A 26,403-nucleotide genomic window follows, 5' to 3' on the forward strand; every position below is an offset into this window, starting at 1 on the left:
CTTGGAATCATTGTCCTGTTGCTTGACACAATTGTGTTCAAGCTCTCAAACAGGTGGCCTCAAATTTGACTAGAATACTTTAGTACGCAGAGGAGTTCATGGTCAACTCAATGTCTGCAAGGTGCCCCAGGTCCTGAGGCTGCAGAACAAGCCCAAATCATTATCCGTCCACCACCATGCTTAACAGTTGGTATGAGCTGTTATGTGGTGCATTATGGTCAAATATCGCTACGTTGGTCTCATCTATCTAAAGGAAAGTTGTTCCAGAAGTCTTGTAGTTTGTTTAGATGCAGCTTCACAAATCTAAGCCACGCTGCCATCTTCTTTTTACAGTTCCTTTTAGAGTGGAGGTTTTCTCCTGGCAACCCAACAAGATATATTTGAGTCTATTTCTAATTATACTCTCATAAACATGAACATTTAACATGTTAACTGAGGCCTATAGAGTCTGAGATGTAGCTCTTGTTTTTTATTTTGGGGGGGGGGGGGGGGGGGTATTGCACTGTCTGACCTTGGTGTGAATTTACTGGGATGTTTCTCCTTTTATGAAAATCCTCACACTGTGCTCACGCAATTAATCAAGTGCATTTGATTAGCAGTACCAGCTATAGTACTTTGCCTTTTAATTCCTCTGATTCATACTTGCGCATTAGTGTGTATTGTTATGAATTCTGTAGCTCCAGTTATCATGCTAACAATATTCATTTATTATGGTTTAACATTGCAACCTCCCCACATATATCTATTTTGTGGTTTAAGTACCACTGCAGTATTTTGAATTACCAAGCCCCATAACTATCCCTAAGCCTTTTTTCTATTAAAAAAATGTAATATTAAAGATGTAATCTGTGACACAAGTAGAAAGAAAAGAATCTGTCCTTACACAACCCCCAAAAATGTAATTTGATGTTATCTTATCTTATCTTAGTTGATATAGCTACAGAGATAGATCAACATGCTTTATGTACAGGGAGAAAAGTAAAACTTTAATAGGGATTAATGATAGATGTTGAATAACATTTTAACACACAGACAAACTTGGTGTCTGTTGAGGCTAAAAACTGCATTGTGTGTAGTAAGAAAGAGCTGAGCTTACCGGACCTCTGCAGTTTTCACCTCTGCTCGAAGCTACATTAGGCTACATTAGCTGGTGCCACGATTACATTGGATGACACCATTGACAGAAGTTACCATGTGTGCACAAGATGCACAGACACATGTCTGCTAATCAGAATCAGCGATTAAGGTAAGAGACAACTAAAATAGTAGAATTTCAATCATCAAAACTAAAGCACAGATTTCTTAGATGGGTTTTATCCCGTTGCATATTTGCCATAAAAATTGCAAAAAAAGGGACCAATATCAAAGTATATTAACAAAAGATACAGTTTAGTGACTTATTGGCAGAGGTGAGGCTTAAGACACACAACAGTCAACTACAGGTCCCTATGTTAGCACACCTGTCAATCAAAGCATCCATGGACTCTACTAACTACAGTGAGTTATGAAAATGTACACCCACCTTTGAGTTATGAATTTGCCTCCATTCAGGCAAAATATATTTTTCCTACAAGGCTATAAATCTAATTCTTTGTGCTGTTCATTTTACTGTGACAGTCTAAGGGGACTAAATCACTTTTGGAGCTCGCCTCAAGTGGCCATGTGAAAAACTGCAGTTTTTGGCATTTCTGGGTTGGGTTAATTTTTCAGAACCCGGGTGGTTGATCCCACTGTGGGTCTGAAAGTCATATATGAAAGCTGTAAAAACTTAACACTGCTAAATGGGACTTTAAAAATGTAGATAAATCATGTATTCTCTGCTTGAGAGATACGGAGTGTGGCTGTGAGCGCTGCTCGTGATGCCGGCTGAAACGTCACTCCTTTCTACTGTCCTGGTGATGCCAAGATAATTGAACTTTTTTACGTATCTTCTGGGAAATCAGCCAAGGTTCTGAATACACCGGAGAAGAGAGGGGAAAAGGAGCAGCACATCAGAGTGTGCAACTCAAAGTTTTTCTGGTTTTTTTTTTAATTTAAAGCCAGCCTGCCTGTGTCGTACGTGCTATCTATAAAACATACCTGCGTGTTTGAAGCCATACGTGCCGCTTTACCACATCCACTTGTCTGCATGTATGTGTGTGTGTGAGTCTGCACGCACGACTGTGAGTGACGCACCCAAGTGCATGTGTAACCTGAGATTCAGGTGGTGATGCAGGCGGGTGTGCAAATACGTGAGTGGAATTTGTTACCACGGCAACAGGCATTCAGTGAGTCGGTGCGATGGAATGGCTGGTGCAGTTCTATTAGCGAGAAGCAGTTTCCATAGCGACTCAACATCGCAGCTGCCTATGCAAGAGTTTGTGTGTGTATGTGTGCTTGTGTGTGTCTGTGTGAATCCTGTGTGAATGTTCATTAACGCACCTCACTGTGTATGACTTGCTTTGTAACGTTTCATAGTTTTTTTTTCCATCTATGCTATCAAATCGTATTTATTTATTTATTCTTCTTGGTGTGAAGCTCTCATGCATTTCTCTACCCCCGTCAGTTCTCTCATGCTGCCCTATTTTCATCTCCTTCCTCTGTCTCTTTCCTGCCCCCCCCCCCCCCCCCCTTCCCTCCTTTATCTCTCTTTCTCTCCTCTTATCTCCCCGTCTCCTCCATCTCTGAGTGCTGAAGCTCATCAGGGTAAACAGATGCTGTGGCTGTTATTTATGTTTCCACTTGGTCTGGCTTTCATACAAATTATCTACAGGCCCTGCACAGTGCAGACGCTCAGCCTAACTGGGCTGCACTGGCAGCTCCCTCAGCCTCATCCACACTCAGACACTCAGGCCGTACCATAGACGAGGAAGGGGGTGGTGGCGAGGCACAGAGGCTGACAGAGTGAACCATAGCAACACACTGATGGACACAAAGACACCAATAACAGTGAGGGCAACAGAACTGCCTGCACCATTTGCTCCAAACATGGAGGGGAATAGCAGTTTGGGAAGGTACCATCAGGGCTCAGGACAGGGGAAACAAACATCACAGAATAAAAAATAGAAGATGAACCCAGACACAAGTGTTTTGTGCTTTGTATTTTCACCTTCTTCTTTCATCAATCACAGGATGCCTGAGGTTAAGACAGTTTGCATGGTTTTTTTGGGGTTTTTTTTTTAACTTAAATACCTAGTACTAGAACAACCACAACAGATAAATCCTTTAATATCAGTGGATTTGTACTTTACTGTTACAAGGCAGAGGTAAAAGAAGTGTTCTTTGTTCACTCTGAACTAATAACAAGGACAAGGACACCTTTTCCTCCCCTTACCCCCAACCAGTCATGGCAGATGGCCGCCCCTCCCTCAGCTTGGTTCTGCTGAAGGTCTCTTCCTGTTAAAAGGGAGTTTTTCCTTCCCACTATCACGAACTGCACCAAGTGGTTTTATGATTGCTGCGGTTTACGCTCCATTATTGTAAGATCTTTACTTTCCAATATAAAGAGCCTTAAGGTGACTAAATTAAATTGTCATCGATAAATAAAATGTAATTGAACTTAATTATCCTTGTTACTTGTTTTTAGGTTAGATTTGTTTCTTATATATAGACAATTTGATTCTTCCATTTAGTGACTGATTTTAGAGATGCTATTTCAGGAGAAAATTTCAAACCATAGCCAGGGATTAATGGAGCTGAATTTCAACTCTTTAACATATGTTAGTGGATCAACTCTAAACTAACAAACACCTGCATTGATCTGTGCTATGCAGATATTCGGGATCGCCGTAAGAAGCCTGTGATGCTCTTCATCCATGGAGGCTCCTACATGGAGGGCTCAGGGAACATGTTTGATGGTAGTGTCCTTGCTGCCTATGGAAATGTCATCGTGGTCACTATGAACTATCGGCTTGGCGTGCTCGGTAAGTTTGATGTGTCAGATATTTGATGTAACTGTTTATACATTTGCAACCTTTGTTTTGGTCTGCCTCATTTCAGCTAGACCAGGCCTTGTGTGCCATGTTAAACTGTATTTAAAAATGACAGCATTCACATGCATGAAAAATAACATTCTGAAATTCTTTATAGTTTACTGTGTAAACGTCTTGAGTTACACACCATTTTTAAAAAATATTTTGCTTCCTATGAGCCAAAATTTACTGTAATCTGTGAAAGTAGTCATAACAAGTAGTTCTCCAGGCTTTCTGACAGTCTTTTCTTTGCTTTTTCACTCATTTTCAGTCCAGTTATTGTATTTGACCATTTTCAGAAGGGTTTTTTTTTGTTAAGCAACTCAACACTGACCTATGAATGAAAATCAGAACTCTTTCTATTGTAGTCTTGTGTGTGCTAAAGAAGTTATTTCATTGTCTCCTTTACCTGCAGACACTTAGTTTCCATTTTTTTGTTGAAACATGTGAGAACTGCCAAAGATAACATAGTTTAACAGGCATAAAATAAGATTTTTACACCAGCAAAATGATTCCCAAAGAGCTATTCACTGAACATTTGGCATTTCTCAGCATTGTGTAAAGTATGTTGTTAAAAAAAAATTTTTAAGGAAACTAGACAAGTAGAGGACCAAAGAAGTGACAGGCCTAAAAACCCATGGCAACAGGTCTTATGGAGTGATGATATGGAGTATGTTGAAAAATAAAATTGGTCATAACAAATACTAATTTTCAAGCTTGTTAGAATTGTGCGAACTCTGTTTTAGCACTATATACCATGTTTCCTTTTGTGTTTGCACATGTTTAATAAATCCCTGCACATATGTGCCATTTTCCTAGGAAAACATAACGACATGGGGGTTGGCTCATTTGCCCAGTACTGAAAAATCAGAACTCCTGTTACTGTACTCCTGTGTGCACTAAAGAAGTCCTTACATGGTCTGAGTTAATATTACAAGGTGTGTGAATTTCTATTAATGCCAGTCATGTCATATACTGTAAAGATACCATTTGAGTTTTATTTCTTTTAGCAGTGTTGACATGCCACAGTAGAAAAGACATGTCAGGGAAAATGATGGCAGCATGTGTGAAAAAGAGGCAGGTATAAATATAAATACTATCTCAAAGGAGCAACAGTGTCCCATAAAAAGTAAAATAGCACACTTCTTCCTCTGTCTTTATATTTTATTCAGTTTTTTCCATATTTTTTTGTATTTTCTTCTGAAGACACACAAATATAAAAATTATGAAAAACATAAAAAGAGTAAAACAGACATGTGGCTAAAATCCAAACATGAGAACACATAATTACAAAAAGTATAATTAAAAGTGTAAGTATGTTTTATTCTTAATTAATTGATAAAGAAAACATCTTTTGAGCACAAATTAAAAAACAAAAACAAAGCTCCTATTGTCCCTTTAACTCTTTTTTTTCATGCTTAATAGAAACCATTAGCGCTTATTTAAAAAGTGCAGGCAAATAAGTACACAGGGCAAAAAGCTTCAGTCATACAAGTCATGTTTGAGTAAGTTCTGCAGCTTTTAAGATTCTCTGAGCCATCTGCTCTTGTGTAGGAGGTACTTATTAATCTACGGCCATTTTTAAGAGCACCTCTTAAGATTAGGAAGGTTCATAAGATTAAAGTGATGTTTTGACTTGAATAGCAACTTCATGCTCTGTTTATGCGCGACTATGCCCTCAGAACAAATTGAAACGTGTAATCAAATTTTAGACCACGGAACTTATTCATAAAACTGCAGTTTACAAATTAATACATTTATTAGTTGAATTGAGTTGTGGTGTAGTGTGGTGTAGAGGGCTTGCCCATGTTTGGGGATGTAGAGGAAAGAGGATTCTGGAGGGGTTTTTTATCCAGAAGGAACCAGGCTCAGGAAACAATCTAATAAAGTTAAATAGCATGTCCTAACTCAGAGACGTGACATAAGCGTTCAGCGTTACTACTTCAAATGCCAGTGTCTTTAAGGTTTAACCTGGATCATCCTGACAGGTACATGAGCAGCAGTATTTTTGTGTGTCCCCCCCCTCTTGTGCCTCACTGGTACTGCTAAATCTAGGAACTTTAACCAACTCAAGCATTAAAGCCTAATTTCATCTATTGCAGATGATGGAATTAGCAATGCAGTGCCTACACTATGTGGAAACTGTGCCTGAAAAAATGTCGGAGATATTTTTTGACAGATTATAGCTTAAAAGAACTTCATGCAAACATATCCACAGTTTCTGATGAAGTATCAGTTCATGTAGCAGAACAATAAGATGTCTAATCTAATCTTATAGACTATCCTAAGCAAAGTGTATCCAAAGTGTATCAATCCTAAACGGCCATATTGTGTTTCCACAAGTCTTGAAACGTTCTGGCTAATCTTGGTATCATTTTGGCTACTGTTGCTCACATTTCACCAGTGACTCTATGTCTTCCTGCAGCAGGCACTTTGTATTAAAACACAAACAGGTGTATTTTCTGTTTTCTCACATCCTGGCTTTTCCTTTTTAGAGTAATTCATTAATTTTTGTATTAACATGCCTTTCTGTAAAGACGACAGCCAGGATCACAGTCTCTGTACTTCAAAAGACACAAACAACAACTTAGCGCCTTTGGTGTAACATTCAGCAACAGAAAACAGAACTGCGTCTGTTGCTGTCATTGTATTTTTGTATCAAGGGGTATTCTGTTTGTTCATTTTTATAGAGCTCATGAGCCAGTGAGTGTGGGCTGAGCTGTGTGCATGTGTACGCCTAGCCCTTTTTGCTGCTGGATATCAGTGGAGTCAAGTATTTACATTTGGTGTCATCTTTTGGAGGTGTTTGCACACAGGCTCCCTGTGTCATTCATTGCGGCTGCCAGGTTGGGTAATCAGATCTTGTTTATTGCATCACGCCTGTTTCAACATATCAGGATAATGATAAACAGAGAAATGGGAGTAGTTTAGGATGGAGTCCAAGAGTTTCTGCAAGTATTAGCAGAGGGTAACGTGAGCCACACTGTTATTGACAATGCCAGCGGAGAGGCAGAGGGACAAGGACAAACTGAGAGTTAGCGAAATGAGGGCCCGGACCTGCTGCTTTACACGGCTCAGTTTCACCTTTCTGCGTGTTCTTCTTCGCAGCTGCCTGACAAATCACGATCATTAAAAAGCCGAGCCAAAAGACTGAGTTCACAATTTGGAACTGATATTGTTGCATAAAATTACAAGCTATTCCAAATGCTCTTCATTGGCATCCTCGTTTGCTTTCCTTACACTCACTTCGACCTTGGCTCCGGACCGTAAAGGTATTTGATTTACATTGACATTTTTGCTGTGATCCACATTAGAGATGTGTGGAGTGCACTCATGTGTTGTACAGAACGTCCACATATAATCATTAAAGTATGCAAGATGCACATTGAGAGAGGTGGAGATAGATCCTGCTGAGTGATTATGACGCAGTGTCCTCGATTCCTTTAATGTTGTTGAAAATTTTGGTATGTGGGCGAATGTGTGCTCTCTCACTCTGACTCTCAGATATGCTTTAAATGGGTTACTGTACTAAGGCGATAATCCTTGTGTGTATGCGTGTGTGTGTCTTTTTGCATGTTCTGTGTGGCACAAGCATGTATGCATTTTTGTCTGTGTGCACACAAAGTCCTTCTTTTGCATGTGATAGAGTGTGTGTAGGCAATTGGTTGCGTGCCATGCGTAAAATATATATATAAATAATGCACCATCCATCTGCAATTTTAATAGCACTCCTCACTGACACTGTGCATTTGAGTCACAGTGAGAAACACAGGCATTTGGTATTTTAATAGTTTTACATTCTTGTCTTAAGTATTATCCCGTACTTACACTCACAGGAGCTTACACATGCCAACCTCATTTCATACAATGTCTGCGCCTTTAAAAGAGTGATAGGGAGTCAGAAATAGGGGAAGCAGAGAGTGCAGGAAACAGAGACAGATGAGCGAGGGAGAATCATGGAGAGACAGTGAGGGAAAAGGAAACAGAAGGGGGGAGATGGGAGCAGTCTAAAAATAAACCTTCAGAAATGCTTTTTTAAATCTGCAGTGATGCAAAGTATTCATTCGAACAAACCCTCCTGCATTGTGACCGCAGCAGCCTTGCACATGACTTAATGGTTTCATTATAGTACAACACGTGCATCTGTCAATTTCCAGCAAATGATATACTTTATGGATTTGTAATATTAATTTATCATGCGCCTCGTTGTGGTGGAATAAAATAAGTGAACCAGAAGAAAATGTCTGCAGCACACAGCCCGGTTCAGAGGTTCAGTGACAGTTGTGATTTGAGATCGCGGCTCAGCTCACCTTTTCCTACCTTCCTCCTGCTCCAGGCCCAGAGAGCCTTCTGATTTGTGTTGCATAGCCATCTGTTTAGACTAATTAACTAATTAACTAATTAATGAACTCTGGGGAAAGGCCCACCATCGTGGGCTCTGAGAGTGAGAACATTTTTCACCGCAGGAAGAGAGATGAAACGCTTCTTCTGGAAACATTTCTCTTCCCAATTTCAGCTCTTTACTTGCAAGTAAGCAAGTAACCTATTTAGGAGTAAATTCCACCATGTTTAATATCATCTTGTTCACAGCATAAAAATGTTGTATGTATATGATTTAAAGTTGCTTGAAAACATGGTAAATTTGATGTAAATTCCCTGAAAATTGTGTTTTATGTGTGCTGCCTCAAAAAAACATTCAAGTTTTTTATATACTCATCATATATCATATACTTATGTCAATTTGAGATAAGTTTAACATATTGCTTGGGCTGTCACAATAGCAGAAATGTAGGCGTCTCTAGTAGTACTTGTAGAAATACACAGATTCTGAATACGCTAGTTTGATACCAAAGTAAAAAAAAAAATCCTATGTACTTAAACACAAGCTTCTATATAACAAAATTGTTTCAAATTCTTGACACAGTGGCGTCAGACCATTTTTTAAAATGTTAGCAATATTTTTTTTTGGCAGAAGACAGATTGAAAAGTAAAAGCAGGTGCTGAGTTGGTACGAGCATTAGCTTAAACTACAAGCTAGTTACATTAGCTTGTATAATGTTTGCTATTTTAAAGTTACAGTTCATTAGCTTATTGATCAGAAAAGGTTGCTTGTTAAAGATTTAATTGGTAACACGTACAAATGGACACTGAACTGAACACTAGTGCTCAAAGAGAGATATCTGAAACCACTTACGGTACCACAGTAGTATAGCATCAAATCAGTCATTTTACAATTTAAGCTAGCAAGTCTTTACTAATGTTTTTATCTCTTGCGTTTTTGAATTGCATGTGTATTAAATACAAAAAAAATTCTAATTAACTCCCAAATGGTTGATTCTGTTCATCCGGACATAGCATTTTCAGTGGGAGAGACACTGTCACCCATCTGACTGACTTCTTCGGTCTCAGCTGACTGCAGGTTTCCCCAACTTTATAAATAGTACATTTGCACAATGACTGAAGCTAGCCCACTGAATGAATAAAATAGGTTGTGAGGTCAGTTCCTTGATCATTAGTAAGCAAATTATCATGACCATTGATAACAGTATAATTAACTGTTTAAAATGCTCTACTAATCTTACCCAGAAATGAAAAGAATGTCCTTACTTTGTATTTATAATTACAAAATGCAGAGAAAAGCCTTCATAATGTCTTACGCTGTATTATGCTTAGTTGAGTTGTTCATTAATTAGAGACTGGTAGGTAAAAATGACGTATCTAAAAATGATGTGCTCATGTACTCTGTTTGTGACACTCCTGTAATTTTATCATTTTATCTTTTATTTAATATGTTTTATTTTAAAATCTTGTGCATTGAAACATTTTTAGTGAAAGTCAAGTCAAACAGTGTCAGTGCATCCATAAATAGTGCATAGCTCAGTCAGCCTTCGGAATCACTTTACATTGTGTTGCCTGTTGTTCTCAAACACATCCTTTTAAATATGACATAAACAGTATTTTTAGCCAGTGCTGTCAATTAACTTCAGCCTGCTGCCTTCTCACCACTCAGCTCCTCTCTAAATACAAATAAAACACACCTCCCACTCTTTGCATCTAGACAAAGTCTTCTCACAACCCTCATTTTCTTTTTTCTTTTTGCCTAGTGATGATGCATTCACTGTAATAACAGAATCAAAAACTAACATTATCTGTTTGTGAGTAGATTCAGCTATAAAATCCTCTATCTACACTCTACAAATTACATATTTCTAAATATTTCACATTTCGTGTTATTTTTGTTCCTTGCAAAAGTGTGTTTAATGCTTTGCGGACATTATTTATAATGTGTATTATAACGTGCATGAGGCTCTTGACACATGGATCAGTAGCCAGAGACAGTTTTCAGTGAACCCTAAGGACTTATAGGCATATTGACTGAAACTGACACCAATCTGTGTCGCAGGCTGGTAGCCAAATACACAGCTGCACCAATCAAATAAGAGAAGGATCATTTATGCAGCTCCCCTTACTTGATGCTCTACAACCTACATGCCACACATAAGGGACCTTAAATTGTCCAGGCCTCAAGTACCTAAATTTCAGTCGATTATGACTGATTGTGATGTTGTAACCATCCAAAGTAGACTAACTATGAGCTACAACACTGTAAAACAATGGCATGTTCTTCTGTAAAAACCACAGGTCTGTATGACATCAAGCTTGTTTTTCTTTTACGGAACTAATCTACCCAGAATCCAGCTACATCTCTGATTGCTGCAAACATAGTGAATGTGAAACTTTAGAAGCCACAAGAGCGGTGTACCCTACACATATTACCAAATATATTCAAGTATATTATTTTACAGGACTACAATAATGAGAAACGATTAAATTCCAGAAGCTCAAATGTGGTTTTCTGTGTAATGTATTACATTGCATCTGCAATGTATTTTGGGATGAGTATTTCTTTCACACGTATTACAATCACACCGTAATGATGTGTTTTTGCCCTTTTCTTTTTTTTCTTTTTTTTTTTTTTGCATTTTATTTTACAATCAAATCAAATCTTTTTATGGTTATAATTCACTTCGTAGCTGATTGGCTTGGTTCAAGACATTTATACGTGTTTTTTTTTTTGTTTGTTTGTTTTTTAAACGAGGACAAAATTCACTTACAGAACTGGAGCGCTTAAAAAAGTGGGCAGTCACTGTTGTGCGCTGCTTTCCAGTGTATGCAACTGAAATCTATTCCTCTGTTTGTATCCCGTAGATGTTTATGATATAACATCAGAGATATTCAAGCTGTGTCTTTGCTCACAGTTGTTCTGAATTTAAATCTGAGATTTCAAGACTGTGCGTCTCTCCTCCCTTGGAGGAATTCAACAAGTAAGAAAGGAGGAACATTTTCTGGCAGTGAAAGACATTATTCACACATTTTCTTCTTTTCAGGGTGATTTACACATTTCAGATAAAACTTTGCTCCAGTGTCTATTATCAGTATTAACTCGTGATTTCAGGATAGAATTAACTGTAAAACTAACTGAGATATTTTTAATACTAGCGAAATGTAAAAAAGGTTCATTTATTTAAATAATTTAAATGCCCCTTTACATGACAGATAGATCTCGGTTGATGGCAAGATTTTTCATTCAGCTTGATGAATCTGTCCCCGTTTTGTGCCATAATTGGTGTTAGCATTCATTTGTGTCATCTACTCAGTGCTAAAGCCTTAATCTGACTGTTACCTAATAGTGGAGGCAGTGATTAAAGTGAAATATCCACATTTAAATACCATTATGCGTAAGTAAATGTAAAATTACATAAATGTTTGCCAATCACTTGGGCACCTGAACTGCCATATTAAGAGGCTGAGTGGATACATGTAACAAGTATGATTAATGACACCATATCATTAATTAAAATAGCTTCATGTCTGAAATATTAGCCCTGTGATTAAAATTGCGTCCCCTACTGCAGACGAGGCTCTGTTTCAAGACTCTTAATTCATTTAATTTGACTTGATTTTTTATTCAGGCAGGCTGCAGTTTTCATGAGCAATAAGGCGTTTCTGAAACAGAACTTTGAAAAGCTTTGAAAAGTCTTGAGAGGCAACATGATGTTTGAACCGCTGCTTTTCAAATTTGCATGGCAGCCTGGTGTTATTGCATGGCACGGTGCCATTTGAGTGGACAGTTGTGAGGAAAACTTGAACGAGATAAGTAAGGTAATAAATACAATGACATCAGAGGCCTATGGGCGGTGTACTGAACTAACATTAGTTCAGTGGAAGTGAAACCCAATTGCGTTATAATTTCATTTCTGGGTATACTTGACATACAGAATGATGCATAATTGAAACGGACCTGCCAGCTAGTCTTCAAATCAAACCCTTGGTGCCGACAAGGAGATTTAACAGATTTGTGTAACCAAAAAAAAAGAAGAAAAAAAAAGATAATCCAGCAAGAATGTGCAAGAGGTGAACTACAATAGCATCTCTCTGAGTTAAATAATTTTCTATTGTGATTTTCTCCTGTCATATTAATCTACTGTTACATACACACATAGCAGATAATCCCCGACTCCGGTGCACAGTATTGAGTGATCCAATCCACTCTATTCTGCTCATCTAAACAGAGTCTTCAGTGTGCAAGAGACATTCACCATCTGCTAAGGGTTTTTTTCCCCGCTCCTTTTTTTGTATAATAATGCCTCTACCTGTGCTTCATTAATTTTGTGACTCACATATACAGAGACAAGAACGCTTTGTTTCCTCTTTTCAATCACCTTTCCTGTGTGTATAAAATAAAATCTACATCTTTCCTCTGAATGTAGACATCTCTGATCATCTCCTGCGTGACGTCACAATGAAATTATATAATTCGTCCTTCACTGTATTCCTCTCTACTGTCTGTCAGTTAACATCTGACAGTAGCTTTGGGCAATATTTGATTTAATACCTGTTTCATGTCTTTCTTTCTTTTTTTTCCCTTTTTTAATCCTTCACCCTCAACTCCACCCCCCTCCCTCTCCTATTGTTCTTTCTTCTCTGTTCACAGAAATATGTTCAGTGACCTACTACAGTTATTCTGTTCAGTCCTGTAAATTGCTCTGCAGATGTTCCTATCTCTGTAAAGCAATAATATGGCTGAGCGTAGTTTTAGGGCTAAAATGTGTGAATGACTTTTACAAATATGGGTGACAACAGAGGATGTTCTGAATGGTGCAGTTCACTAAGAGAGAATTAGAGTAAAGACACAACATACCAATAACAATCTCTGTGTTGGTCTTTTTTTTTTTTGTATCTTGTCCCAAAATGAATAAAAGTCCAGCTAATGCAAATATTTCATCCTATTGTAGACGCAATACGATATCTATTGGGAATAATAGCTTTTATAATGACTCTCCTCATTGGCATACATTAGAGAAAGAGTAGATGCATTATGGAAAGAGCTTTTGGTAACAATCCCAGAGGTATTGGAAGCTCCAGTTATTATCATACAGTTTGTTTTTAAATTTCCCTCCATGGTTTCCTCACTCCTCCTCTGTTTCTCTTTCATCCATTCACTTCACTGTCTTCAACCTGTATCTTTAGAGGTTGATGACTCTCCTCACAGTTCCTTGGCTGCTACCTCAAGCAAGTGTTGAATATGCATGAGTTCAGCCTCTTAAACTGCTGTTCTCAGCACTAAAGTCAGTAGGAAACCCAACTCAGCAGATGGGAGGGGTATGGGTGGTGGATCAGAAGGAAAACTTACTGAAAGAGAAAGAAAGGAGAGGAGGGAACTTGTTTGACTTATCTTCAATGGTGGAAGATAAACCGAATTCCCTCCCTTCATGTCGGCCTTTCAAAGAGAGCGGCACTAGAGCTAGCATGCTAGCACATACTGTGAAGTTGCCTGCATGTACATGCACTGACTTTGGAGTTCACGTGCATTTGCATGCTGCTGTTTGCGTACTTGAATATGGAAGTGCTTGAATGTGGGTATCCGAGTGCCTTCGTGAGTGCCTGTCCATTTCATTTTGCCTGAAGTCCTAGACAGTTGCCAGGCAACTGTGGCAGGCAGCTCAGCACTTGGCTGGGCAGGAGACACTTCCACGTGCACATGGTTTTGATAAGCGGCACAGGTCAGTGGTAATATGTTACCAGGTCAGAGCCACATAAGGCTAAGAACCAGTCAATTGCTGGGATGATGCAAGGATAATACAATTACATAGTAACATGTGATATCTTGATTAGTGGGGTTAATCCTTTCAAAGTAATATTTCTGCTACAGCACTGAGACATGATTTCTGTTTTTTAATAATCCATCCAACACTAAACACTGCACTATAGAGACAGGCAGCAGCTGTGGTTTCTTATAAATTTGGTAATCCAATTATCTCTATATTACAGTTTAATCATACTTTTTTCTTTTCAAAATCATTATCACATTACAGCCATTTCATAACAAACATTATTGCCTGCTCAAGACGAGGTCACTCTTTGAGGTTGCATATTCTTTGCTTACTTTGCTGATTGCAGTGTTTTCTTTGAATGTGAAATATCCTGTCACAGCATTTGAGGATTAAATTCCAAAATAAAAATGAATGAAAAAACGTTTTAATTAATGCTCATTACAAGTCAAATGTTGACTTTAAGTTAACGTAGATTTTTACTTTTTTTAAGCTATGATAAAGTGACACATCAGCTGTCATCGTGGCTGGAATTTGCACTTTTTGTCCAAGGCAAACAGTCATATTGAAAGAAAACCCCCAAAAGTCAGCAAAATAACTGTGCACCCTGTAATGTGAATCACAATTAAGCCAGGTTAACCCAACACGACACTCCAGGCTTCAAGTGCTTGTTGACTGTAGTGTAAGTACAGTGAAGAGTGTGGAATGAGAGTTGTGTTGTGTCACACTGACTGTAGTAGAAAGGTCAATTTGGCAGGTTATCATCACCACTGTCATCATGGCTGCTGTTACCTTCATCAGCATCGCCATCACTTTCATTAATAATCATCAACAATAAAACTTAATTTGCTATTTAACACACTTGAAAATGTGCTTTGTCTGTTCCTACCATCTGTCCCTTTGTACTGAGCTATACCACCTTTTTTTTTTACAAACTGCCCTTTAACTCAGTTTCTTATACAGTGTGTTTCTTTTGTCCGCACGAGAAAACATCTAGAATGGGAATTTAGTTCACAAAACAATACTGCTTCAGGAGAAAGTATTATAACACAGTTTATGTAAACACACTGTGGCTGTGACCTTGTATATAGTTGCATACGCAAGGTTATGCTGTGCATTGCCCTGCGACGGTAAACATTTATTCAGCCACTATGCACGTTTAGGTGACATACTGTACAAACAATCTAGGATCCATGTGCAGCAGGGAGGTGGAAAACATGCCAATGCAATGTCATGAAACCAAAAATGGTTATTTTCAGTGTTCAGTTGCTGGAAACCAGAAAAATAATTGTTGTTTTGGGTGTGACAGTCACCAGTGGCTTATCCAAAGCAATTCACGGTTTACTACATTTCACCTTTGACAGTTGTCTGTCGGTTTTTGGCAAGATAATTTGAAACTTGATGCTGGAAGCACCGCATCACAGACCAAACAATGTTTGGCCTGGAATTAGTAATAAATCTGGAGCTCTGTCCTAAATCAGAGCAAAAGCCAGGAAGCAACAATATGTAATAACAGCTTTTTCTGAGCAAGTTATGGTGCGCAGATGCCCAAATTCTGGTTACATATTTGTGCCATTAGTTGTTCGTGACATCTGTGAAAAGATTTTTTTCTCAAAAATAGGCCAGATAGACTGTTGTCTTCTATTAAAGATGACTGGAGTGACATTGCACATCAGACTGCTTACTGAAACACTGATCACAGAGAACGATGTTTGTACTGTTCCCCTGGAAAAAAAAACCCATACCAACAAGGTTCATTGTCTTAACTTGAAAGGTGCACATATTCCTCTAATTCCAGTGCAAAGTCCAGGATTGTGGCCAGTATTTTGCTCTGGTCACTTTGTGCAGTTTAAAACCGCTAAAAAGGGTTTTACATGTAGCCAGAAGTTCCCAGTCATCTTGATTTGTGTTCAGCCTCCTGGTACATTTTGATGACGTTGCTCAGAAACCTATTTGAGACTTGGCTGCATTATGTAAAGTAGCATGTGGTCATAAACTAGTCATCTTTATTGAACTATATATGGACTGTCTCAGAGGGTAAAGCAAGCGCCAATCTGGAAAGCCAACCAGCGGATGGGGTTATTTAGGTCTGATGGTTGCTTTCGTATAATCCAGCAGGTGAAGTCACAAATTATTGTCGGATAGAAGCAGAGAGCTCCATTTTCCTTAAAGATTTCCTGTGGATGTGTGAATACTTGAATGCTTAAGATAGCCACATTCAATGACTAGCTGTATGTGTAAGCAAAGTCATACCATTTTAAAACGTAAATCAAATGTCATACTTTCGTTTGGATGAAGCCAAGTGACCCAAAAACTCTGGGAACACATTTTAGTTCATTTAGACCAGGGCTGCCCAATCCCAGTCCTCGAGAGCTACCGTCCTGCAGCTTTTAGATGCATCCTTGTCCCCACACACCCGAATCAAATGAATGGCTTGTTATCAGGCCTTTGCCAAACATGATGGCATGCTGAAGAGGTAATCAAACCATTTGATTCAGCTGTGTTGGAGTAGGGATGCATCTAAAAGCTGCAGGATAGTAGCTCTCGAGGACTGGGATTGGGCAGCCCTGGTCTAAATGAACTAAAATGTGTTCCCAGAGTTTTTGGGCTTGGCTTCATCCAAACGAAAGTATGACATTTGGATGGACCGGGATTGGGCACCCCTGATTTAGACTACCCTTTAGTATTATGCTAGCCTTCATTTTTCTCTCAGTCAAATTTAGGGATGACAAACTCATTTTACATTGTGGGAAACATGGAGCCCACTTTAATCTTAAGCGGGCCAAACCAGTAAAGCCGCCCTTTCTGTCAGTGGAAAGAACTTTAATCTTTAGATATCCTAATATAAGAAAAATAAGTTATTTTTTACAGTTTTTCTACAGAAATGAAGAGAAATGCTGCTCTGTTTAGTGAAAGACATCCAGTCCAGGGAGCTGGGTTGGAGTCTTTGCTGGGTGGATTTTGGCCCCTGGGCCTTATGTTTTGAACCCCAGGTCTAACTAGAACAAAGCACCCTGGAGCTTTTGAAAGCTTTTCCTTGACCTCTCCCTGACCTCTGACACTTTTGTCCCTTCCCAAGTGCTTGTGCCCCAACTGCCCTTGGGCCAATACCTTAAAGCTCTATTATTATTGTTATAACTCTTACTATAACTATTTGAATAGTGAATCTGGAAGGGATACACTTTCTTGTAGAAAAGGCTGTGTTGAGCTGGCTATGACCTAACAGAGGTACATACATTCTTAATGACAGAGAACATCTGACATATTAGAGGGTTGCCAAATTAGAAAGATTACTCTAAAAGTCTTTTTTAAAGCCTCCTCAGTCTTCACGTTCGCATTTTAAGTTGCACGTTTTGACAATTTGAGCCTTGCAATTGGAAATCGGAAAAGCCTAGAGCCATGAGAGCTTTACTGCCCCATTCATGCTCCGAGTCCAGCTAGTCCCTCTGAGTTCTTTCCTTGACAATTGATGTTAAAGTGGTGGACACTAAAGATCCCGCCTCCAGATGATTGACCTGCTCGTTTTGATTAGTTTAGCCGGGCAAGGCTTTGCTTTGATGTGGCAGGCCTGGTTTTCAAAGACTGGTGTTTTAATTCTTGAATGAACAGTCCTGGCTTGAAAATGGGTTATTATCATTCTAATATATCAAAGCCAACACATTTGCCACATTGCAAGTATTGTAAAACTTGTTACCGGTTAAACATTACATCTTATTGGCTGGTTTTACCTCGTCTTATGTTAGAAAGGCAGCACAGGGTTCAGAACGCCAAAAATGATATCTGCAAAATAGGCATAATGTATATTAAAATAAAATAACAGTATTCCCTTGATATATTTGATGTATTACAATCCACTTCGAAATGTACGCACTCTGATCCGCTTCATATTTTGCCCAGTAAATGTCCCACATTCAGATATAAACCATCAATGCAAAGCATCTCACACATGTTTATGCATCATATTGTGATTTTGTAGTGATGGTGGCATTCTCCTGTGGTAGGACTCAGGGCATGCAGTGGAACAATTATCTTATTCTTGTTTTATAGTACTGCTGTCATGTCTGCTTGCGTAGGCGCTTGCCTTCAGACTGCCTACAGAGTGAGGGGTTTTCAACCTTTGCAAACATGGTGTCGTGCAAGCCTCCAAAAGCTCAACGCCTCATAGATCAGCTGTACGTAGATGAGATGCTGGACTGGAGCAGGGAAGGGAGTTCACCAGTAATCGGACAAGCTTAAAGCAAAACATCTTTAACAACAAGTTAAAAATACAGCAGAGCACAGATGATGGCTGCAGTGGACACTTTTCATTGTTTTTTAACACTCAGTTTCACTTCAGCTCTTCATATGTTATGACTTTGCTCTTCTCCTGACATGTTTGAACAGCACAAGTAAGAGTAGCCCACAGGCTGGTTTTACCACAAACTTTGGACACTGTTTCCATTTGGCAGCAGATGCTCACTGCAGGTAGACGGGCTGTCCATAGCTCCCTACGGTCTACTAAGGCACTGCCAACAGGGAACCATGTTCAGCCCATTAAGCTGTCATTGGCTTTGTTTACAGACTCTAAGTTAACACAGTGCACATGGGCAGGTGGTGATGCTGTACCAGGCTCAGTGTGGATAGGTCAGTGTATTCACACTGAGTATATAATACAGTAGGTATCATAACAGTGCAGTCTGCATGCATCATGAAGTCTTAGCAAAGTGGCTTTTAAGTGTTATTAAAAAAGTTATAACATTGCACTAACAGGATTTTCTTTTAACACTACCGTAATAAGTTAGCAAGCTGGCTTCCAGACTCAGCCTGAACTGAGATCCATGTTTCAGTGATAACAGTCACTGACACAGAGTGACCAGTGGCACCAAATAACTACATTATCCTACAGGGTAATTTACTGTTTGCTAACAGTGTTGTGGAGAAAACAGTCAGAACAGAGAGCGACCACATTAGCATGACGAGATAGCTGAGCATCTTTGTTTGCCGCAGGTTACCGACTTGCACGGTCAGCCATTTTTTGTCCTTTTTTTCCCTAAAAATTCACTCCAAATTAGCCCCATTTTACATAATTGAGATCAAAACAGCCTTGTGCCTTATATGACCCTTAGATCTAAGCCATAATAAAACTCTGTCTCCATAAATCTTGCCCCCTGGTATTAGTTATAGGCAACAATCCGGTCGTTCAGTGATGACGTGACGAATCCTACTTCCAGGCCTAAAGTAGTCTGCGTTTAATATGGCTTTTGTGTTGTTAACATGTTTAATGTTTTGTATTTTCTTCTATTTAATCTCAAAAAGCTCCTAAAACAGTCAGTGATCACTGTTGACCTCCCTTGGCTTTTATTACCGCTAATCATTTATTTAAGCTCAGTTTTTAAAACCTTAGGATGTAACTACACCCCAGCCTGTGCAGTATATGAATGACTAACCTCGTATTGTGGATGGATTATCTCAATTGTTCTCTTGGCTGAAGTTTGGTCCTTTTACAGCATCCCGCCATGCGATTACATTTGTTCCTGACCACCGAGAACACTCACGTTAACTTTTATCGAGTGGAAAAAAAGTTAGCTTGTTTATATTATACTAACATAGCTGAGCCGCTAGCGGTCACGTAGCACATCAAACGTCACTGCTGTTTAGTTTTCTGTCTTCATTTATGTTGGAAGTGATAGCAGAGCTGTACGTTTTAATTTGTTTCCAAAACCCCACAGTCAGGACATGCTATATTGTATTTAGATAGAAGCTTGCAAGCTAACTTCCTGCTAACTTCTAATTCCGTTAAATGTCATAAATTCCGTTTTCATGGATGCCTGGATGTTAAACTCAATTGTTACACCTGGTAGAGCAGAACGCTGATCATTTTATTAAAGATGAAAGACTTTAGACAGTTTTTCAACTCTCAGTAATGCCATAGTGATCGTTTGATATATGGACCTGCAGCGGAGTTTAGGCCCAGACACGGCTAGTGACGTCAGACTTAACGACCGGATAGGAAATTGTATTTATTCACAGGAAGCGCCTGAGTAAATACTGCTAAGCAGACTTGGCTAAATCAAAGTCGGGTGAACATGCTTGAACACGATTTTCTTTTTCAGTATATCTTCCACCTCTACAGCCACGGCTCTGAGAAGTGTGCAGTTAACTGAAATAATTTTTAGTTGTTTCACGGGTATTGAAGTCATCCAAACAGTGGAAAATTTGAAATGCTACATTTGTTACGGAGTGAAGCTGCTTGAAACACATGTAAAGTACTTTAATTCACTCTCATAAGAACAGAGCTGTGTGTGTGTGTGTGTGTGTGTGTGTGTGTGTGTGTGTGTGTGTGTGTGTGTGTGTGTGTGTGTGTGTGTGTGTGTGTGTGTGTGTGTGCGTGTGTGTGTGTTTGTGTGTGGCATTTTGTTCAGTTTATTTTATCTTGTTGTGGGTGTGCACCAACTGTGTAAATGTGTGTCCTGGAAGTAGGTGAAACATGCCTTCTGTTGCTCTCCTCCTCTCTCTGTTGACAAGTTCTCTTAACTGTGTTGTATTTTCAGCGTGGGTATTAAAAATGAGTAATTTGGCAAGCTTTCTGTGTGAAATCTCCACAGATTTGAAGTGAGTTGGAGGCTTAGAAGTTCCTGACAATGACAGGATGCCATCTTCTGTTTGTGTGGGACACGGAAAAAGATATACACATATCCCGTCTCTTTAAATCGGGCCCTGATCCTTCATTTGGGAAAATCTATGTTTTTTCATTCTTTTCCTGTCTGTATTTGTTCTAATTTGCCCTGCAGGGTTTCTGTGCACCGGGGATCAGTCTGCTAAGGGGAACTATGGTTTGTTGGACCAGATCCAAGCCTTGCGTTGGCTCAATGAAAACATCGGCCACTTTGGAGGAGACCCAGAGAGAATCACAATCTTTGGCTCTGGAGCTGGTGCCGCCTGTGTGAACCTTCTCATCCTCTCCCACCACTCCGAGGGTAAGGTTCTTTTCCTGTCCTTGACCGATTAGTAGTCACATACTCCACTCAAAGGGGATTAATATTTCAGGACAGTGTGTGGGTAATGTATTTCTTTACAGAGCATGTTGGTGCTTTTCAGTGAAAAGCCTAAAGCAGATAAAAATGCACTGCAGTATTATTCCCACGAAGAAAGGGATTCAGAGATGAGTCACTTACAGTTTGGGGCACTATGGTATTATTTCAATAAGCAGGACAAAACTCCAAAGATCAAGTAATTTGAAAGAAAACAAGGTTGTGAGTTCTGGAGTTGACAAATGGTTTTAGACAGTAGGTTTTTGCTCTAAAAACCATTACTCCCCTTGGGACAAAAACCCTTTAATAATTCCAAATAACATCATTCCACATGAAACTACAGTCACTGAAAAAGCACTGAGATGAATGAGTGCGTCTTCTCATCACTTTTCTGTCAAATTGGGCTTTTAAATGTTACAGAGTTACATATAGTGTTGTGAATCTAAACTTTTACTATGTGTTATAGGTGCATAAACTAGCCCAAACATAGCCCATTGATAGGTGGTTGCTAGGAAGCATGGTCATAAGCATGGCCTAAGATGCACCTGTGTGCAAGCTTTGTGTAATAAATGTGTACTTTATTATTTAATGTGCTTTTAATGTTATATAAGGCTTAAGACATCCAGCATTTTATTTTATATGTTGCTGTAATTTCTTTAATTCATCTTCAGAAATAGTTCTCCAGGCTTCTTGAAGGACATTTAAAGCTCTTCTTTGGCTCTTGGCTGCCTCCCCCCCCCCCCCATTCTCTGTCAAGATCGTCCAACACTGCTTTAATAATGTTGAGGTCCAGGATCTGGGGAGGCCAATCCATGACTGATAGTGTTCCACGTGGTGTTTTTCTATCCAGGGTTAGCTGTTTGGGATCATTTTCATATTGAAAATTAAAGCCAGTACCATGCAGTACACACTTTCTGAAGGATGGTGGATCAAAATCTGATTCTATCACTTTTGACAAGCCCCCCAACACAAGTGTCTAGATGCAGCCCCAAACCATGAAAATGATTTGAGCCTGAAACTTGAAATTTAGATTCATCATTCTGTGGGACCTGTAACCATCCACATAACAGGTTCTGGATTAGGCACTAGCATCTGCACCTCATTAGTAGAAAAGGACCGTTTAGTTCTTGAATGGCGGATCTCTAAATTCTCGCCAGATGTTCTGTCATTAATACTCTCTATGATTTTGGTCTGTGGAGCTGAGAAGTCAAATAGCGTTTCATTACTTACCAAGAATTCAGATTATGATATTACTAAACTGTTAACCTTCACGCAGAGAGACTAATCTTGGACGGATTAAACAAATAAAAATACTGCATATACTGTAGGAAGCAGATTCTCGGTTGATGCAAGGGATTGAGTCAGGAAAAAAGTCAGGAGGTCATTTGCTAAGTTTTTAAGGTTCCTATAATACCAGCTCATATTGCATGGATACTTTGATAGTCCAGGTTTCCAGGTTGAACACTGAGGCTCACAGACTTTATATACTTTTTCCACTGAAAACATATATTACATCAACACTGATCACACTTTCCTTTATGTGCTTTGTGCATTGCTGAGAATTTCTTCTGTAGAACGCGACTGTAGGTCAGTGTTATGGCAGGTTTAATAGTGGGTGCAATATCAGAAAAACACAACTGGTTGTTTTGCATAGATTAGCCCAACTCCATTTTGAAAGCAGGCTGAAGCAACGCAAAGTCAAGAAAAAGTTGGAGGCTGAACAGCTTTTAAAGGTACAGTGTGTGCGTGTCTGCATGTGTGTGTGTGTGTGCGTATGCCGAGGAGAGATGAGATGAGGCGCTGGAGTTGCAGCTGAGAGGCTTCTTAATTGATTTCACAGGGAGAGGAGCGGGGGCGGGGCACACGCAGAATATGGGGGGGCTTAATTATTAATGACAGAATCTGCAGATAAAACAGAGGGACAGCAAGCCACTTTACATAACAGTGCAGCGGTGCAACAGTGCGAGCAGTTTTCTTTCTCTTTCTGTCCTTTTCGCTTTATCCAACAAGCCGTGCGCAGATTTGCCGCCATTTTTCTTGCTGCTGTCTCTCTTTGCATGTAAATGAAACACTTCATGTTTTTTACTCTGGTCTTCATAAAGATTTTCTCCAGCTAAGAAGTGCAGCAGGATATCTACTTCATCTTGCCCCTGTAATACTCTACAATTGCTCCTCCTCTAACATATGCATTATTTAACGTGCTCTCAAGGCCTTGGTGTCTTCAAGGCCTAACGTAAGGCCTTGAAGACACCATCAGCTGCTAGCAAGACTGTGTCGGGGGGGGGGGGGGGCAGCTAAGCTGATGGAGAATAAGTGTTTGTATGTTTTAATACATCTGGTGTATATGACTGTGTTTTTGTATAGGGCTGTTCCAGAGGGCCATTGCTCAGAGTGGCTCAGCCATCTCCAGTTGGTCGGTGAACTACCGACCGCAGATTTATACCAAGATCCTGGCCAAGAAGGTTGGCTGCACCACAGGGGACAATGCAGAGTTGGTGGACTGTCTGCGTAGGAAGAGTTTCAGGGAGCTGGTGGACCAAGACATCCAGCCTGCCCGATACCACATCGCCTTTGGTCCTGTGGTAGATGGGGACGTGGTACCTGATGACCCTGAGATCCTCATGCAGCAGGTCGGCTTTGAATTCTTCAATTACCGTACACTGTGTGATACTGTGAGAGACAGAATATCAAAAAGTATTTGATCCGCTGCGCCAGACAGAATTCTGGCTCCCACAGTTTGACTTTGATTTTTCAATTTCATTTTTCTCCATTATAATGAAAATCACATAAAATCAGAAATTCAAACCTACAAATTCAGCAGAGGATGAAATAATTATTTAACCTATACTATATAAATACATTCCTGACAAGCATTACTGCTCCATTCTGTTTTGTATGTCATGCTTTGTGTGTGTTTGTCGTGACACCAGGGCGAGTTCCTCAACTACGACATACTGCTGGGTGTCAACCAGGGAGAGGGCCTGAAGTTTGTGGATGACAGTGAAGGAGAAGATGGAATATCAGCTGCCTCATTTGACTATACTATCTCCAACTTTGTGGACAATCTGTATGGATACCCCGATGGTCAGATCCTATCCCTATTTTTCTAGACTATTACGATGTGTTTCTTTCTAAATGTTGTCAACAGCACTAAGCATTTATAAAAATGACATCGATTTGCTTGTGAATAGCGACTACAGTCCTTCGTAAGCCAGGCTGGTCAACAGTATTCACAGTAAATTATGTTTCGGAATCTTCCTGTGGCAAAAAACATGTTTTGACCAAAAAATCTAAAAGATTTCAGCCTTACATGCTTCCACATAATGTCGCAGACAAACATGGACTCTATCATGGCATAAATGCTCACATTAACTTCTGTTTTTTCCAAGGTAAAGATATCCTCAGGGAAACCATAAAGTTCATGTACACAGACTGGGCTGACAGAGACAACAGCGACATGCGCAGGAAGACCCTCCTGGCTCTGTTCACAGACCACCAGTGGGTGGCCCCAGCTGTCGCCACTGCCAAACTCCACGCTGAGTTCCAGTCACCTGTCTACTTCTATACCTTCCACCACCACTGTCAGACCGAGGCGAGGCCAGACTGGGCAGATGCTGCCCATGGAGATGAGATCCCCTATGTGTTTGGGATTCCCATGGTGGGGGCCACTGACTTGTTTCCTTGTAACTTCTCCAAGAATGACGTAATGCTCAGTGCTGTTGTGATGACATATTGGACCAACTTTGCCAAGTCAGGGTCAGTATAACACTTAATTTCAAGTGAATTATGAATTGTGTATAAAGTATTGATTATATTTGTCACATATAACACAATGACTAACTCAGTCAGACTTTCAAAAGACAAGCCCAGTGATATTTCTGGGGATTTTACAGATGAAACATTTTTGTGTATAAAGCTTTATGGATCAGTCCTCTGTGTTGAGATTCTGAAAGACACACAGCATACAAGAGTTTCAGTAAACACTAACATAGAACATGACATTTCTAAAACTGCCGTCCTGGAATTTTCACACACAGCCATCTCTAGAAACTCACAGAAATTCACGTTAAAAGAGTTTGGAGGAGAATTGGTGTTGTCACAAAACCTATAGTGACACAGAGGAATCCCCCACAGTGGAAGAGACTGGGTTTCCATTTCTGTGAGCCATGAACAGAAATCTAAAGCAACAGAGGGCACAAGATCATCAAAACCCGAAAATTGGAAACTGATCGTTGCTTTCTCTAAATGATAGGGTCAGAAGTTGAGGACACTTGAGGACAGCATTAATCCATAGACCCTGCCTTGTGTCAACAGTCCAGCCTGCTGGTGGTTCAGTGGTGCAGGGAATGTTTTTTGGCACACCATAAGAATTAATTATGAATTAATTATGGTTTGAATGCCACATCCTGCCTGAGTATTGTTGCAGACCATGTGAAACACTATGTCATAATCACACCCACTGGAGGGGAAAACACTTGGCCCCACATTGCGTTGCTGAGCTCTGAAATGCTGCAAATGCTCTTAATTGGTTAAAAGCATCATATTTTGCTGTATGTGGGGAGGGCACTGGTTAGTACCGTTGTCACATAACAAGAAGGACAAGGAGTTACTGTCACAATAAAAAATCAATAGAGAGCCCATGTAGCCACAGTTTACCATCTTTTAATTGCTATTTCCAGCATTATGGTAAGACTGTTTCACATGCAAATGTTAGCTAAGGCAAATCAGACTCATTGTTATAAACATGGCAGTGAGTTTAGGGGACTTCACTGCAAGAAATTGATTATGGCCTGCATTTGTATAGCGCTTTTCTAGTCCATAGGACCCCAAAGCGCTTCACACTACATTCAGTCATTCACCCATTCACACACACATTCACACACTGGCGATAGCAAGCTACATTGTAGCCACAGCTGCCCTGGGGCGCACTAACAGAGGCGAGGCTGCCGGACACAGGCACCACCGGGCCCTCTGACCACCACCAGTAGGCAAACATGGGGTTAGTATCTTGCCCAAGCAGCCAGGATGCAGCCTTTTGAGGTCTGGTAATCAATGCTTTGTTCACTGCTCTTGCAAACTGTGGCAGCCCAGTGGTTAGCAAAAAAGCAAAAAAGGTTCTAGTATGTAGTCTCTTGGTCCTGTATGTGCTACAGCTTCCTCCCACTCTCCAAAGACATGCATGATAGGTTTTGTGGTGATTCTAAACTGGCCATGAATGTGAGGTAGATAGAATGCTTGAAGTATATACAAAACAGCACCATAAAGTGCTCAGAGCGATCACTAGATCACCATATAAATGCCAGTCTGCTGCTGTTATGTCGATAACCACAG

The 26,403-nt window shown here is 39.8% G+C and overlaps 1 protein-coding gene across 2 annotated transcripts in view; it reads left to right on the forward strand.

Moving 5' to 3' along the window:
• nlgn2b (neuroligin 2b) overlaps positions 1-26,403 on the forward strand; it is a 66,237-nt gene that overhangs the window by 34,508 nt on the left and 5,326 nt on the right. The window contains exons 4-8 of one of the 2 annotated variants that reach the window (XM_026181505.2): positions 3,753-3,902; positions 20,833-21,018; positions 23,437-23,702; positions 24,003-24,156; positions 24,462-24,828. In XM_026181505.2, the coding sequence (XP_026037290.1) occupies positions 3,753-3,902; positions 20,833-21,018; positions 23,437-23,702; positions 24,003-24,156; positions 24,462-24,828 (1,123 nt within the window). The remainder of the gene's footprint in view (positions 1-3,752; positions 3,903-20,832; positions 21,019-23,436; positions 23,703-24,002; positions 24,157-24,461; positions 24,829-26,403) is intronic. The other variant, XM_026181506.2, reaches the window with a different exon arrangement.

This window comes from Astatotilapia calliptera, chromosome 10 (assembly GCF_964374335.1).
Source record: "Astatotilapia calliptera chromosome 10, fAstCal68.1, whole genome shotgun sequence".
In the NCBI taxonomy this organism is placed as follows: domain Eukaryota; kingdom Metazoa; phylum Chordata; class Actinopteri; order Cichliformes; family Cichlidae; genus Astatotilapia; species Astatotilapia calliptera.